The sequence below is a fragment of the Anguilla rostrata genome, chromosome 3 (genome assembly GCF_018555375.3).
Source record: "Anguilla rostrata isolate EN2019 chromosome 3, ASM1855537v3, whole genome shotgun sequence".
In the NCBI taxonomy this organism is placed as follows: domain Eukaryota; kingdom Metazoa; phylum Chordata; class Actinopteri; order Anguilliformes; family Anguillidae; genus Anguilla; species Anguilla rostrata.
In genome coordinates, this window is record NC_057935.1 from 60,152,526 (window position 1) to 60,169,777 (window position 17,252).

The window sequence follows — 17,252 nt, forward strand, 5'->3', positions numbered from 1 at the left end:
GTGGATGTTATCTCACCTGTGCCTCCTTCTTTCCTCTCTCATTTTCCTTTCTTTTCCTCTTTGCTCTCTGTTATTTCTTTATTTATTTTTTTGCTCTTGCTATCTCTTTATTGGTCATGAACTGAGATCTTAATAGGCTTGTATGGTATTAAAGGGGCAGCTGCTGAGCTTATTAGCTTGTGCGTGTGTGTGTGTGTGTTTGTGCTTGCATGGCATTTACCTGTAGTGCTGCACCTTGGGGTCTAGAATTTTTCTTTTAATGAGAGGTTTCACCTCAGTGTTGAGTCGAAGCGGAAAGCATAGCATAGATTTTTTTCCATTTCCCTCCCACTCTTCATCATTCTTCCTTTTTCTCTCCCTTTATTGTTAGAGCCCCTTCTGTGCCAAGAACAGAGAGCAGGAGAGGAGTAACACTCCCCAAACCGATGCCCAAACTCACCCGCACGCACAAACCTCTCCTTTACATGTGAGATCGACCACTGCTCTGTCCCTCCTCGGCCTCCTGCCTCGCTTCCTCAGAACCTAGCACAGTGGAGCCATGTCAGCACATTCGGACTCAGGTGGCGTCCATAGCCACTCTCATCCCTCCTGGTGGCTGGGGCTGCACCAGAGAGCCAGGGGTCGGCAGTCTTACTCGACAGACGGAAGGACCGGTATTTTGCCAGGACGAAGGGCCACTCTGTCCCCGGTGCTGCCCTTTCACAGCTGGCGGGCCCGGTGGCTGTGGCTCGCCATGCTAATTGTGGCCTACATGCCCTGCGAAGCCTGGGCTTCCACCTACAAAGTGGCCATCGTGGGGCCCTGGGCGTGCGATCCGCTCTTCTCCAAGGCCCTCCCCGACCTGGCTGCCCGCCTGGCCACCAACCGCATCAACAAAGACCCCAACATCAACAAGGGCTACTGGTACGACTACACGCTGGTCAACGAGGACTGCCAGACCTCGCGCGCCCTCGCCCGATTCACAGAGCTGGAAGGCCATGGCTCGGCCTTCCTGGGCCCCACCAACCCTGGCTACTGCTCCTCGGCCGCCCTGTTCGGAAAGAACTGGAACAAGGCCGTACTGTCCTGGTCCTGTCTGGACCCCAACATGAACGAGGACACATACCCCACCTTCCTGCGGCCGCTGCCTCTCTCTGCACGCGTGCTCTTCTCCGTGCTACGCTTCTTCCGCTGGCCGCACGTGGCCATCATCGCCGCAGAGGGAGACCTGTGGGAGGCCACCGGCCAGGAGCTCGCCTCGGCGCTGCGCGCCCTGGGCCTGCCTGTACGCACCGTGATCACCATGGAGACGAACAGGGACGGCGCCCAAAGGGCCCTGCAGGCTGTTCGGGAGACGGACAAAGTTCAAGGTGGGTGTGCTGAAATGGCGCAGGTGCTCCCAAGCATTCAGTTCCTTCAGCTCTACTGTCCCTGCTGTGTGTTGTGTTATTTTCATTACTATAGCTCAGTTCCTGCAGTATTTCAAACAGCTCCTAACAACCCCCACATCATAGCTTTCAACTGGTGCAAGCAACTGGCTATTAAACTTTGCGCATTCTGGAAGAACTGCTGGAACCTGCAATAAATTTGCCATGTTTGCGAATCTGTGATTATAGTGAAAAATTTTGTTATATCTGCCTATATTAAATACATATTGCATAAACAGTACAACCCTGACCATAGATATGGAACAGCCAAACTGCTAAAATACAAATACACAAAAGAAGCTATTTCAGCAAACACAGAGTGCCTAAAGTTAAGAGCAATTCAACCTATCAACCAACCTAGTTCCATGATTTAAATATTCTATAGCAATATTTTGTAAGAGTAACACTACTCATATACTAATAATATCAGCATTCACTAGGTGCCATGAATAGGTTGTTTTGCTTCGGAGTAAGTTTTAGGTAATGAAATTTCTTTTTTATGTTTTGCCATAAACACTTTCTAAACTCTATTGTTCATAAAACAAACTTTAAATTAAGTTCAACTTCAAACTAGTAACAGTTAAACTTCTAAAAGATACCTTCCATCTCTCTCTTATTCCCTCCCCTTCCTCTCTGTCTCTGCAGCTATCATCATGTGCATGCACTCTGTGCTGATTGGTGGAGAGGCCCAGCGCCAGCTTCTGAGCACAGCCATGGATATGCAAATGATTGGCCGCGGCTATGTCTTCTTCCCCTACGACACCCTGTTATACTCTCTTCCCTACAAGGAAACAGAGTACCACATCCTGGCCAATGACACAAAGCTTCGCCGGGCCTATGATGCAGTCCTGACCGTCACCATGGATTCTGGGGAGCGTAACTTCTACCAGGCCTTTAAGGACGCCCAGAACAACTATGAGATCCGCACCAGCTCTCCACCTGAACAAGTGAGGGGTTGCTGCTGAAAATCTGTCCTTCGGTAGCTGTTGGTGGACAGACAAGTCAACAGAGTGGTTATTGATTCAGAGGTTGCCATTATCTTTGGAGTGAAAATTTACATGCAAAATGGGTTCCCCTAGACTGAGTTTAGGAACCACTGATATAGAGCATCTTGAGCAGAGCATCTGAAAGACATTGCAGGATTGTCCAGTCATTGGAAATAAACACTTTTATACATTGCTTTCTCTTTCGGTCTTTTGCTCTCCACCTGTAGGTGTCCCCATTCTTTGGAACGATATACAACTGCCTGTACTACATCGCCATGGCGGTGGAGCAGGCCCGACAGGCTGGAGGCCGCTGGGTGTCCGGGAAGGCGCTGGCCAAAAGCGAGGGCGGCTTCGAGTTTGCCGGCTTCAACCAGCCCCTGTCGGCCGGCCGGAACGGGGAGGGGATGCAGGGCCGATACGTGGTGCTGGACTCAGACGGGAGCCGCCCCACGCTGCGCTCCACGCACCTGCTGGAGGCGCCGCACACGTACGGCTCCCTTGGGGGCCTCAAGTACCTGGGCCGCTCTATACACTTCCCCGGGAGCTCCCCCGGCACCGAGTCCAGCTGCTGGTTCAACCCCTACGTCGCCTGCAGTGGGGGTGAGAGCCGGGGGTGTTGGGGTCGCTGTATGTCTCTGTCGCAGATCATCAGAATCAGCTAATTCTCCTCAGTGTGAAGTGAAGTGAAAACAGCGTGATGTGAATACAGGAATTACTGTCATTCTGGATAGGAAATGCAAGGCAATTGCAGAAACGGTGAAATTATATTCTCTCCATCTCACTCTCTTTCTCTCCCTTTCTCTCTCTGTCTCTTCCCTTCAGGCATGGATGGGGTCACTCTCTTCTTATTCTTCATTTTAGCCTGTATCCTGGCAGGGGGAGGTGCCTTCATTTTCAGGTAAGGCAATTGCTGAGAGAGACAAACAAGTTGTTGAGCTGATATCTTCAGTAGTGTACTTGAATGTATTCTTACAATGTAGAATTTCAAATTTGTATGGCAGTCTCATGTACAAACGGCTGACTTCTGCTTGTGTCTGTGTGTCTGTCTGTTTTATGGTACATATGGATGTCTGTCTGATGGTCTGTCCAGGAGGAAATTGAGCAAGGTCGTGCCACTACTTGGAGTGGGAGGGGGTCCCTCCAAATTGGTACTGACTTTGGATGACCTGATCTTTATCAACACACAAGTTAGCAGGAGGGTCAGTATGGAACTAGCCTGTGCATGTTTGTGTGTGTGTGCGCGCGTGTTACTTTGATTTGGTGCATACATTCAATAATAATCAACAACCTCAATTTAACTGAGTTCCTGGTACAAATAAAGGCTTGTCAGGTGTACTTCAAGAAATATATGATAATGTCAAAGAAAAAAAATACAAACAGGAGACATCAACAGCATTTTTTTTTTTGCCCTGGGAGGAAGCAACAAATTGAGCAGCCATCATTTTGCATCTCTTTCTACCAGAAGGACATGACAAAATGTTCTTATAATTGTTGGTGACAAGATTCAGCTCAAGATGTATCTATGATTCATCCAAGAGGAGAGGCTGTCCCACGTTGGCTGTTTGTGAAAAAAGGTGAAAATGGTGAATAGAATGATAAGGATTGCTCTGCAGTGGAGCCTTATTGTGAACCTTAGTGAAAAACCACTGTTTTGGATGGATCCTAATTTTACATGGCCTTGTATGTGGTCTTAGATAATAATGGAAATTGGCTTAATGCTTCCCTACTCGTAGAAACTGAATGAAGAGAGTGTGCTGAAGAGTATGCTGGATGTGAAGACTCCCTACCGCTCTGTGTCAGGTCGTAGCTACATCCACACAACACCTGAGAACTCCAACGTCGCCCTCTATGAGGTAGGACACACAAACAAACACACGGAGTACTTCTGCAAGAACACCAGTGTTTTTATTAAACTGTTCTCACAACACTAGGAGAGAAGGCAGGGGAGGTGTAGTCTTTCTCACAGAGACTTGTGAGCTCAAGTGCGGTGGTTGTGGCTCAATGGCTGCTTTCTGTGTGGTTTATAATGGATATTCTCTTCCTCACAGTAACATTTATTGTCTTTAGAGCATGTAACAAGTTTTATGTTTACTTGGAGTCTGAAAAGGGGATTGTGGTCCTCAGAACATGTATGAGGGGTTATGCTCGCCAACATATGTAACAGCGGCTATGTTTTCCAGAGTGTTTAACAAGGATTTTGTTCCTCATAGAGTGTGGCAAGTATTATGTTCCGTATGTAGTGTAAAACCAAAGATATTGGGATAAATAAAATAATCCACCAATTATAATGTAAATTAATAGAGAAGTGTCCACATCATGTAGTTAGCTTGTAGTCCATCTTGGAAAATACTGGGCAAATACTGGACTAGACAAAAAACCTTGGATATTTATATCAATATTGAAGCAGCATATGGGCATATAGAATGGGGGTAGTGTAATATAACTTGGGGATTGTGTCCCTCAGGGTATATAGCAGTGTCTGTATTCCTCAGGGGGATTGGGTCTGGTTGAAGAAATGCCCAAATGGAGAAACGGTGTCCAGTATCACTGAAGCCACTAAGAATACCTTCAACAAGGTAAGGATTTTCAGGGACTGAGAAATATATGGAGGTGGGGTTTGCGGTAAACTCAATCATGCAACACTTACAACTTAGTGGAATTGTAGATTTCCTGTATTACTGTCCTAAGCATAAACACAGTAAAGCCATTTCACGACTTTTACACAGATAGACCCCATATTACATAGTCTACTCTTCATTCAACAGCCAGTTACTTCCCAGGCTTCATAACCAACCCTTAAACTGGAAGGGTGCAATAAGCTGAAGATATAAAATGGAATTACACTGTAATGGATGCTTCAGACACAGTACTATGGACTGGGCATTAGTGTTCAGTGCAGTGTTCTACCATGCAGCTTCATAGTGCTTGATGAAAGTGCATTCTGTATCATGATGGACTAGACTGATTTGATTTGAAGCAATGCTCTTTGCCACCAGTTGCGGGACATGCGCCATGAGAACCTGAACCTGTACCTGGGCCTGTTCCTGGACTCCGGCATCTTTGCCATCGTTACTGAACACTGCACTCGCGGGAGCCTCGAGGACCTCCTCAACAACGACGAAATGCGCCTGGACTGGATGTTCAAGTCTTCCCTCCTCATGGACCTTATCCGGGTGAGAGACTCCGTTCTCATCATACCCCTCAACATATATATATATACCGCCTTAAGGTCAATCCAGGGAAGATGTAAGGCATTCAGGTCAGCTTCTGTTCATAGTAACCCACACTCTGGCCAGGGGTACCCAAGCTTTTGAATACAGCTGCATATATATATATATATATATATATATATATATATATATATATATATATATATAAAAATAATTTGTATGAAAGGTTATTCAATATTTAGGTGGTATAGCCCTGCTAGGCCCTGCTTTAATTATCTCCTCCCCCCCTCTCCTTTCCATATACAGGGGATGAAGTATCTCCATAATCGTAGCATCATCCATGCCCGCCTCAAGTCTCGTAACTGTGTGGTGGATGGGCGCTTTGTGCTGAAGGTGACCGAATATGGCTTCAACGGCATCATGGACGCACAGAACATGGTTACAGAGGAGAACAAACCTGAGGGTAAGAAAGCCCCCAAGTGTGGAGTTAGCGGGGTGCTCACATACGGAGAGAGCGAGAGAGGACCCAAGTGCCACAGTTCAGAGAGGAATCCTCCCTCTCTACCATGTCTTCTTCTTCTCTACCTCCCCTTACTCTTTTCCGTCATTCCCTCCTCTTCCTCCCTCCCCACTCCTCCCCCCTCCCAGACCAGCTGTGGACAGCCCCGGAGCTCCTGCGGGACCCCAGGAAGGAGCGGAAGGGAACCTTCCAGGGTGACGTGTACAGCTTCGCCATCATCATGCAGGAGATCATATCCCGCAGCTCGCCCTTCTGTATGCTGGACATGCCCGCACGCGGTGAGGGAGGGATACGGAGGGAGGCAGAGAGAGGGAGGGAGAGAGAGTGGAGTATGGGTGGAAGATGGCATTGGGGTAGAGTGGGGAAGAGAAAGGAAGGAGCAGAGAGGCTGGAGGAGGGGAGCGCATTGACAGGTCGGTTAATACAGGTGTTGCGTTTGACAGAAATCATCGACAAGGTGCGATCGCCACCTCCGCTGTGTCGGCCCTGCGTGTCTGTGGACGAGGCTCCACTCGAGTGCATCCAGATCATGAAGCAGTGCTGGAGCGAAGAGCCTGACAGGAGACCCACCTTCGAGGAGATCTTCAGCCAGGTCAGGAACACAAGCTGGCTGCTCGAAAATCATTGCTGTTCCTCTGCCTCCTGTGTTGTTTCAGTGACAACATGTGTATGCTTGTGTATGCTTGAACATTGCATTCAAATGAAAATAGGTCCCAACTGGTGAACGTAGCTTTTTACTTAAAAGGGAAATCGTGTAATTTTCAATAACCATTACCATGTACGTATTTACCCCCAATGTCATTTTAAATGTAAATATATAGTGGTGGATCACATTGAGGGTTTCCTAAGTCAGTCAATACTCACTGCTCATTCTGTAAGTCATGACAACACTGATGCTGTACATCAGAACACAGTGATTATGTTTTGCTTGCTTGCTTGAAATACTTCTGTTTTGCTTGCTTGCTTGAAATACTTTCAATATTCTGACCGCAAAATATTTTATCACCTCCCCTTCGTACCCCAGTTTAAGAACGTGAACAAAGGGAAGAAGACTAACATCATTGACTCCATGCTGCGTATGCTGGAGCAGTACTCCAGTAACCTGGAGGATCTGATCAGGGAGAGGACCGAGGAGCTGGAAGTAGAGAGACAGAAGACTGACAAACTGCTGGCTCAGATGCTTCCCAGGTCAGCTGTGTGCTCCTGTTCTCATCTCTGACTTCTCCTCAGTCTCCACTATGCTGTCACTGTTTCATTTACGTCCTTTAAGTGATCGATCCTGTTTTCACCCTCCCCTTCTTCACCTCCATCTGTCTACCCCATATGCACAATCGTATGCCTCCTCTCTCTCGTTTCCCTCTTTTTCCTGTTCTTCTCTCTCTCTCTCCTTCCCACTTTCATATCTGTTTCTATTATTCTCCTTCTATCCCACATGCCTGCCCTGCTTTCTGCATTCTCTCCCTTTGCTGTCTCTTCTCTCTTCCTGCTTTTCTCCAACCAGGTCAGTGGCCCATGCCCTGAAGACGGGGAAGCCTGTTAAGCCAGAGCACTTCCCTGATGTCACTCTCTACTTCAGTGACATTGTGGGCTTCACCACGATATCTGCCCTGAGTGAGCCCATAGAGGTGGTGGACCTGCTTAATGACCTCTACACACTCTTTGATGCTATCATCGGCGAGCATGATGTCTACAAGGTAGCCATCTTCTGAGAGAGCCACAATATATGTGTATGTGTGTGTGTGTGTGTGGGATTTGAGACCATTGGAGATCTACGTTGTAATCAGTGTCTTTGTATCATGTGAATAGATTTTTTTTATTTCACTTCCTGTGTGTGTGTGTGTGTGTGTGTGCATGTCAGGTTGAGACCATCGGAGATGCCTACATGGTGGCCTCGGGTGTCCCTAACCGCAATGGTAATCGGCATGCAGCCGAGGTGGCCAACATGTCCCTTGACATCCTGCACTGCATTGGGGCCTTTAAGATGCGACACATGCCCGACGTCAAAATCAGGATCCGCATTGGCCTGCACTCCGGTGAGCTGCATCTGTCCCCTGAGGCCTGGTCTCTCCCTAGGCCTGGGCACGTATTCGTAAAGCGCCTCAGAGCTGGAGCACAGTTCTGGGACCAGGTTTCCCCGGTCAATAGGGAGGTTTCCATCCAACAGCTTTTATCCAAAATTTGAATTTGTGCATGAGTGAAGCTGAGTGGAAACACCTCAAATTTGAAAAAAACTGAAATATCGCACAATGGTTTTTATGCTCGGCCGAGGTGGAAAAGTTGCAATAAAGAGATGTGATAGAGGGTAATGGATTTTTTAAATAAATGATGACGTGATGGGAACATGTTTCCGCTCAACATTTGTAAAATCTTGCTTTGACTGGGTCCCTCTGTATGTCCTGCTTATCTCTGACACAAAGAGACATACACTCAACCTGTTTCTCCAGCTGTTCATCTGCCTGCCTGGCTTCCTGATGTCTTTTCTCTCCATGCAGGTACTGTTGTAGCAGGAGTAGTAGGTCTCACAATGCCTCGGTACTGTCTCTTCGGAGACACAGTCAACACAGCCTCCCGAATGGAGTCCACAGGGTTGCGTGAGTACTAGACACCAAACTTTTCCGAAATACTCACTGCAAACAGGACACGCCTTAGCCACCATGGCCCGTCATTTGTGTCAATACATATAAACTCCACTGCTGATTACCATTCAATTTTGTTTCTTTCAAAAGTCAGTATTTTCCTGTTTGTGCTTAACTGCACAATGTTAAATATTGTAAAACCCTCATACTTGTCACAAGGCTGCAGTTTCTCCAGGGAGTTACAGCCTGTTCCAGACATGCAGTGACACTGCAGCTCCATAATGGGAAACCACAGGGGTCAGAGGACTGCAGCTCTGACGTGAACTTTTTTACACTAGCGTTCCAAAAATAGAGGGATGATGGAGAAAAGGCAGTGGATGAGGTGGGAGGGGGAAAGTGGCTCTCTTTTTGTAGTAATAATAACCTGGATTTGAAACCAATCAGCTTCGTTTAAGGAAGTAAAATTACTTTGCCCCACCCCCAAGTGAAGATTAAGGGATAATTTCCAAGTGACAGGAACAGTCATTAATATAGCCTTACTTTCTCATCCATCATTCAGCATAACCTGGACAGTACAGTTTTTTGTCATGTGGTAGGAACTGTGGTCAATCAGCCCAAGCTACCAAACTACAGACACCTGACATATCACAGAAAATATTGTGGTGGTGTGTTTTGAAGAAAAGATACACAAATATTTGCATTCACCTATTAAATACAGTGTAACATGCCTGTGTGCCTCTCCTGTGGCTATATGTGAAGGTATATATGCCAGTGTTTGAATATGTTTGTGTTGCATATACACATCTGAGTGCTTGTGCCTTCTACTAAATATGTATGTATGTATGTATGTCAACATATGTCTGTCAGTTTAATTGTCAGATTATATTTTTCCACCTGTTCACGTGTGAATGTGAAGTCTACAATCCTAGTGTGTATGTATCTGTATCTGGATGGGTGTGTGTTTGTTACTGTGTTAGTGAGTGGCTCAGGGGGATTTATAGAGTGCTCTGTAATCCTTTAAGACTATCAGCAGAATTAGCAGGAATGTTCAGGGCTTAATGACAGGCTCCTCGTACCAACTAGACCTCCTCTATCATCATAAACTCTGAGAAGCCCTCACTGTCCCATGCGTTTAATCCTAGAGGGAAGCTTTGAGGAAAGTATTGGCGATCTTCCAAGTGATTTCTGTTCACCTGTGGATAGAAGTACGAGACAAAGAACTATTTAAGATTTTTTTTTAATTAGACCAGGATCATTGTCCCATAAATTTCTCCATTATTCACCCTTATGAAAACTGCATACAGAACAATATACATTATTTGAAATACGTGAACCTTTTAGAAAATATAATGATGAAATATTTCACAGCAGTGTAAGATACTGCAAGATCTTGAAGTGTTAATCATTTGTATGTTTGCCAATATTTACAAAGATATATTGAATTTTTATAGAGATACCTTATTCCTCTTTATAACAGCATTGTCCCTATTTACACACACACACACACACACACACACACACACAGAGGATGGTATAAACAGAGGCATTGGGGGTGTGCTTAATATGTTACTCTTTGTTCTGAAGTGTGTTGTGTTCTCCAGCTTACAGGATCCACGTTAACCAGAGCACTGTGGATATCTTACATAGTTTAAAACTGGGCTACAAAATGGAGGTCAGAGGCAGAACAGAGCTCAAGGTACAATACACACACACACACGCGCGCGCGCGCACACACGCACACGTGCACAACCTTCCTGACATAGCTTGGATCCTAATCCTGCTGCCCCACCCAATATTGAGAAATGTTGTTGGGGATTCAGGGTCTGGAATTGCTCCCATTCTAGCTTATTTCTGCGGACCAACAATAACATAATGCTGATACACAGAAACAATCTCTCTCTCTCTCACACACACACACACACAGAACTGATATGATGTAATCACATGTATACATAATTCAGTGTTGTTCCACTGCAATGTTCACCGCACATACGGTGGTCTCCATTTTCAGGGGAAAGGAGTTGAAGACACATACTGGTTGGTGGGGAGAAACGGGTTCAATAAACCCCTACCCATACCCCCTGATTTATCCGCAGGGTAAGTCTACATGTCTGTCCTTCCCTGTGTGTTTGCATGTGTGATGGAAACTTGGTCACACCCCTTTCCCCAGGACATGACTGCCTGTCTGTTTCTGTTGTGGACCCCACCCAACCTTTTCTGTCCCATCTTCAGATGTGTATACGCGATTGTCTTCCTGTCTTTCTGAACACTTCTCTGATGCTTTTACCCCACTGAAGATAATATTATATGAACTTGTTCCTTTCTAACCCTTTGCACAGGGTCAGTAGTCATGGAATCAGTCTGGATGAAATTCCTGCTGGCAGAAGACAGAAGTTCCTTGAACGACAGAAACAAATGGGATACTGATATAATTTTGTGTATAATCAGTGAGAGGCTGTAAGGGTGCTGTAAGGGGCAGGGGGGTTGGTAGTTTAGGATGATTCCAAGGGCCCTGACTGACAGGGGCCCTCAAAAAGTATTAGAACATAGCATTTTCTGGGGTGGTGCGGCCTAATGTGAGATCTTTTCATGGGGCCCAAAATCCCTGGAGGCACCCCTGGACAAAGGAACTCCCTCCCATGGTTTTTGTTTGTTTATGTTTCTGTAAACTGGTGGTCATTGTATTCAATTTGATTTAAAGATGGCTTTTTTAAAAACCATGTGAAATGTATCTAGGCAGATGCACTCTGAGAAAAACCTATGAACAGAAAAAAACAGGATGAAAATCTGTTTAATTTTAGTAGACCCTGTGTGTACTTGATGTAACAGGGATCGCACCGAAAATAGCTGTATATGATACAGAAATATAACGTGTACATGCATTAAGGTATTACATTGGCAGATGGCAAACGTCTGGACAGCAGTGGAGTTAGCATACTCATATAAAGAGCAGCACAAGATTAAAATCATAATGGACAGTAAATCCTCAATTCATGCTGTAGACCCTGATGGGCTGTATAACATAAAGGAAAGCTGTCTTATTAATATTAATTATATCTCTCTGTTAACAGCATGTGGACTGAATTGGAACCAGCATACCTGATTCATGTCATGGCAACATATCTCTATGTTGGGCATTTTACAGAATAGAATAAAAACAATACAATGGACAGCATTGTAGGATATATGAGCATGGTATATCTTACTGTGAGCTGAATCAGTTCTCCGTATTTTCATATGTACTGACCTATTCTGACAGTTCTGCAAATCCTTTATGTATTTATTACAAAATGTATTTTTCAATGTTTAATTCAACTTGAAATACAAATCTTTCTTGAATGTGGGACAAAACAAATGGTGCATTTGTGAAATGAGACATTTTCAGATCAGTCAACATATAAAAATGACTTATATCTCAAAGCTTGTAGAAATTTATATTTTTAATATTGGGGAATGAAACATGTTATTTCAGTTGATTGGTTTGACTGTAAATGTAGACATTTTTTCCTTATCTGTGTTTTGTTGTAAATAAATTACGGTTATAGCATTATCTGTCTGGGTTAATTCCTTTTAAACTTTATTTATGGCACGCATATATTGTGTAAGATGCAAGTGGTTATTGTGAAATAGGATAATAATTTAATTTGTTCTGTTGAATCTAATTTCATTTCACAATTTTGAAGTCTTAACATTTCACCTAAAAACGAATACTTCAAAAGTAATTAACTTAACTTAACTAAGTAAGTAACTTCTGGCACTATGATCCTTACTTCACTCTAGTGTGTTTCTTTTGCACCTCTACACCGTGAACCAATGCACTTGTACGTCGCTCTGGATAAGAGCGTCTGCTAAATGCCTGTAATGGAATGGAATGTAATGTAATAATTATTACATTGTTTAATTTTTACCTTAAGAAATGTATTTCGACCCAATGATGGTAGCTTTTACATTTTCACAAATTTGATTAGTTCATCAAAAAAGACATTTCCAAAATAAGTAAAGTCTACAGACCATATAGACTATTTGTAAATCAGACACCATTACTGATAACAGGATCGAAGAAACACTACAGTTATCTTTATAATATCTTTTTTTTTTTTTAATTCCATGACATTTTCATTTGTGGAAATACATTTGGAGCTCACAGTAGTGCTCAATATTTAAGATCAAATTAACATTTGTTTTTTGTTTTTTTATGAAGGATTGTCAGGAAAGAATTTCCTAATTGTGTCCATTGTGGGGATGGAAGCCCCAGACATAGCCTACTGAGCATATGCAAGCTTAGTTCAGCAGCTAACAGTTTTGAAAAACTTACTCTGAATTGTCTTTCAGCAAGTAAAACTAGCTGGAGGAAATATACTTGTCATTTATTCTTATTCTTGATTTATTTTCCAAAGTTTTCCACACACCCACCAAACCAGCTATACGTGTTCAGGAATGAAGTTCACACACCTGCACTACGTGTCTGTGTGTGAGGACAGGAAAAACAGCATGCCAAGCCTTTCTGAAACACAGCAGCATAGTTCTTACCAGAGGGTTGACATATGTCACCAGCTTTTATAACCTTTCACTTTACTTAAAACACTTTCAAGCAAAGGTAAATATAAAAATTGATTATCTCTGAAATGATTACTTTCCTGTATAGCCTTACAACTGTGTGTTTGTCTCATATGAAGTGATCTCACTGTCTCAGCTGATCATACAGAAAGATATTTACAAAGGCACAAATGTATGTATGAGTGACATGCAGCATAAACATTTAGATATAGTTTATTTCATACTATACATTACAAATATCATCAAATATCATCATCGTACAAGTAAGCAGAAATTATATATAAATTAAATATATTATATACATTATACATAAAATTGAATCTCCATTCAAAATTTAGTCAATGACTAGGCTTAATCTGTGTCTGCAAAATCAAAATGATTAAAATAGATCCTGTCTTTTGTATCCTATATTTGACTCCCCTGATTTTATAAAATGATGGGCTTACATAAGAATAGATAGCTCAATCTTGTAATTAAAAGAGCTACTATTAAAACAAACAATTTACTGAAAGAAAAGAATCACCCTGAATCCAAAAACACACCTAAAATTAATTATCCAATTCCTATCTGAAGACACAACCATAAATAATTAGGAAAAAATACAAATAAACACATATGATAAAATACTTATTCTAAGACATGAGCCAATCAGAGTTGATTATATCAAATGTCTGTAGGAGCATAATGTACTGGAGGGCAGACGGGTCTTGGGGACAGAGGGGGGTGTGTCCTTACAGTGCTAGCAAGTGCTGTTCCTGAGAAGTGGCTTTAGACCAGGTGGGACATGCCAGAGGAACCTCTCCAGGGCGGGGGGTGTCTCCCTATCCCTCTCCAGGGACAAGCGGACTGAGAGGCAGCACAGAGATGTGAGTGACGGGGGCTCTCCTAGGAGACAAGAGGAGGAGTGAAAGCAGGTTGTCAGAGATCTTTCACAGCTCAAAAGCAAAGTGTTCAGCCAAAATATGATGAATCCTTCACTAGAGGCACAGTGACACTAAAGCAGTGCATTCAGCACAAGACATTCAGTACAACTTGATACGTTGAGGCACTATCACACCGATCAGATTCTTCATGGACCATAAGGCATGCAGGAGTTATTGGCCAGAACTGGTAAGAAAATTCCAATCTAGCGTTTGATCAAACATAATCGATAAAGTTCCCAAGTAACATAAAATTGTGCTGTCACATTGGTGAACTCAAATACCCTGCCTTGTATGTGATTGGTTAGCCACCATATCCCTGTCCAAATGACATACACCGTTGAATTAGCTGTAAAGTTTTTAGTACATGGCATTACCAATAAAAAGATCTTGTACAGCTTCTCATTCTTAGACAAATACATATCCTTAATGGTTGGGGATACATATCTGGATAAGAGCCTCTGCTAAATGTCTGTAATGTAATGTAATGCTTGGCTAGATGAATTGCCCTGGTAAGCAATACTCACTGGGTCCTCCATTGAGATAGCGCAGGGTGATGCGGGACCCCCCCCACACACTGCTCACTGCAGGAAAGAGCCGCACCCCGAGAGGCAGATTCCACACAGCCATGCCCAGGAAGCAGCCGTCCACTACAAAGCCCAGAGTCCCAGCATCCCCGTCCAGCACCATCAGCACACGACCTGGCACGGCCAGCAGAGGGCACTGCTCTCGCTCCTGTTCCCCCAGCTCTGTCCCCATCCTGGGGTAGCGGCCACACGGCACGCCGTTGTGCCAAACCTCATTGGAGCCCAGCTCCCAGCCCCAAGACTCAGCGTCTCCTCCCACCAGCGCTGTGTACCCAGACGCCTGCAGGGGGCAGTGTTGAGTGGACACCCCCAGCACGGCATGGCTCCCCCTCTCTGCTGGGTCCCAGTCTACCGCCCACACGTGCAGCCCACCCTGCTCCCCCTCTGCCCCTCGCACCCCGTCCGTGCTCTGCTCCGCAGGAGTGCGCTGAGCCACAGTCCCGTCCCGGGAGAGGGAGAAGTTGGGGGAGTGGTGCACGGGGCTCCAAGAGGACTTGGGGCCGGTGAAGCAGGCAGGCGGGCCGTCCAACAGGACAGCCAGTCGGAACGGTGCGGTCACAGCCAGAGGGTGGAAGGGTGAGGAGGACAAAGAGGGCGGGGCCCTTTTTCTCCAAGTGCGGTCAGGACACAGCCACCGGCAAAGAGTGAGGCCCATTCCACACTGACGTGCTGATGCTCACTGAGACTCTGAAAGTGCCTAGGCCACACTCTGATGCTGTCTCAATTTCAGCGCTTTTCAGTCACAAGGCAAAAGGATGGAGACCTCCAGAGTACTGAGGATATAAAAGAGAAACATGACTGTTACACAGCGCAATTTTTGTAAAATAGACACTACATTGAATGTGTTACTTAATTACTGCACATGGCCAGAATGGAACATCCAACCACCATAATGTTTACTGTTGGCTTAATGTAAAAGTTTCGTTAAACATGCACTTACCTCACACTTTACTAATCCACTAACCCACAGCAGCAAGGAATCCAACCGGTGGTCCACTTATTCCTCTATCTGATTATGTCTCCTGGATGCCAGCAAAAATGAATGCAGTATTACACTGGGCTACATTACACGGCCTCCCATGCTATGAATCACAGTTACTGTATAGCACATCAAATCCTTCTCATGTCACTACAAGCTTAAACCATTAAAATATCAACATACCCAGACACACAATATTTCAATTGATTAGTATGTTGCTGTAACAGTCACCCCTTTATACAATAAACCAATTAAGAAGATACATCTCCCAGTTACCTATAAATTACCCAAAAGGGAATATAACCTATAGGTCCACGCTGTAAGATATGCTCTCCCGTGTAACAAACATTGTTTATATGGTGTCATACATATAGTCTTACCTCTCAATATTCACCCAAATATTTCTTTCTCTGTCCTCTTTCGCTGAAATCCAGCTCGATTTGGGTAGCAGCCTATATAAGTACTACTTATCTCTCCCCGTGTATGTGCGTAACTGTTTTCAGTGTCTGATCCCATTCTTTGTCTGGCGACCTCCGAAGCGGGAACAGCACACTCCAACATCGTCGTAACGTCATGTGAGTCCATAGAGTCAAGGACTGCGAAGCCACTGACGTCTGCTTTATGGTAAAAACGATGGGATGCTTGTCTGTCATTTTCACTCGAGGAACACCGCATGCCTTCCTCCGATCACAGGCATCACATTACTTGAAGGTGACAAGGAAATCCCGTCCTTCGTAACACGTGACATGGGCTCATGTCTGTTATATACAAATTCTCTATTATATTTTAGGATAAACTAATTACAATTGCATCGATCGTAAGTACACGTTTTTTTAAACGATATTTTTAATAATATAAGTTTCAAAATAATTCAACAAGATGACACCCATAATTGATTATTGTTGCTTACCGAACTTCTTTTTCAGAGACAGAACTCCAAATTATGTCAACTGTGAAAGCGAAATATAATTGAGTGGGTCAAGCCTATCCTGCAAACATATTCTAGTCTATCGGGTTGTTGCCGGTGGATGGCGCCAAAGTAGCACGACTGTTTTATGTGATAGTCACGGGGAATACTATCCATACATTTAGAGTTCGGTGACTGAAACGTTAAATGGACTGTGGGACCATTTGTATATTCACTGAAGTGGTGGTTTTTCTGTGATATGCCTGAAGTATGGGGCTTGAGAATGGGACTTAAAGAATGCACTGAGTGAATGTATTGAAATTAGTGTTTTTTTGACATTGCTATCATTCCTGAGGAAATTTGTCCAGTGGATACATTTGTCCAGTTTCTTGGATGTGCCTTGAACTTTACCTTAAACTCAGAAAGAACTTTGAAGGAACAACCTTAGAATGTTCCGTTTTGAAATTCAAACTGCAAAAATAATTAGAAAGGTAGCTGCAAGGTTTCTTTCATAATGAAATGATGAAATGAGCATGAGTGGCAATCGAGATGTCCAATTACGCTCATTTTATAATTTCATCATGAGAGAAACCCCACGACAATCCCATGACCATCAATTAAATAATCAATCAAAATCCAACCTG

At 44.1% G+C, this 17,252-nt stretch overlaps 2 protein-coding genes across 3 annotated transcripts; one reads left to right on the plus strand and one right to left on the minus strand.

The window, feature by feature from the left end:
• Positions 1-371: 371 nt before the first annotated feature.
• Positions 372-12,103, plus strand: LOC135251468 (retinal guanylyl cyclase 2-like). Its single transcript, XM_064328953.1, has 18 exons — positions 372-1,349; positions 2,052-2,353; positions 2,620-2,992; positions 3,215-3,290; positions 3,483-3,591; positions 4,126-4,245; positions 4,885-4,968; positions 5,389-5,565; positions 5,869-6,025; positions 6,211-6,360; positions 6,526-6,674; positions 7,107-7,270; positions 7,584-7,776; positions 7,941-8,115; positions 8,575-8,673; positions 10,260-10,354; positions 10,670-10,755; positions 10,998-12,103. Exons 1-18 carry the CDS (start codon positions 539-541, stop codon positions 11,083-11,085), a joined length of 3,408 nt encoding a protein of 1,135 aa, XP_064185023.1. The 5' UTR covers positions 372-538; the 3' UTR covers positions 11,086-12,103.
• Positions 12,104-12,223: 120 nt separating this feature from the next.
• On the minus strand, positions 12,224-17,157 carry si:ch1073-228j22.2 (SPRY domain-containing SOCS box protein 4). 2 transcript variants are annotated; one of them, XM_064328957.1, is made up of 5 exons: positions 16,082-17,157; positions 15,663-15,744; positions 14,663-15,495; positions 13,951-14,100; positions 12,224-13,162 (listed from the first exon to the last, which is right to left on the minus strand). In XM_064328957.1, the coding sequence occupies exons 3-4, from the start codon at positions 15,375-15,377 to the stop codon at positions 13,955-13,957; spliced, it is 861 nt and encodes a 286-aa protein (XP_064185027.1). In that variant the 5' UTR covers positions 15,378-15,495; positions 15,663-15,744; positions 16,082-17,157; the 3' UTR covers positions 12,224-13,162; positions 13,951-13,954. The 2 variants fall into 2 exon arrangements, with proteins under 2 accessions (XP_064185027.1, XP_064185026.1); XM_064328956.1 differs by lacking the exon at positions 12,224-13,162 and having other exon boundaries at positions 13,476-14,100; positions 16,082-17,156.
• Positions 17,158-17,252: the final 95 nt, after the last annotated feature.

What these genes read in the sequence shown, in the direction of transcription:
- LOC135251468 (XM_064328953.1), top strand. Translation starts at nt 539, where the DNA reads ATGTCAGCACATTCGGACTCAGGTGGCGTCCATAGCCACTCTCATCCC. An exon ending in AGAGGAGAACAAACCTGAGG is followed by an intron (nt 6,026 to 6,210) that starts GTAAGAAAGCCC and finishes CCCCCCTCCCAG; the next exon opens with ACCAGCTGTGGACAGCCCCG. An exon ending in TCGAGGAGATCTTCAGCCAG is followed by an intron (nt 6,675 to 7,106) that starts GTCAGGAACACA and finishes TTCGTACCCCAG; the next exon opens with TTTAAGAACGTGAACAAAGG.
- si:ch1073-228j22.2 (XM_064328957.1), bottom strand. Translation starts at nt 15,377, where the DNA reads ATGGGCCTCACTCTTTGCCGGTGGCTGTGTCCTGACCGCACTTGGAGA. An exon ending in CTATCTCAATGGAGGACCCA is followed by an intron (nt 14,101 to 14,662) that starts GTGAGTATTGCT and finishes CTTGTCTCCTAG; the next exon opens with GAGAGCCCCCGTCACTCACA.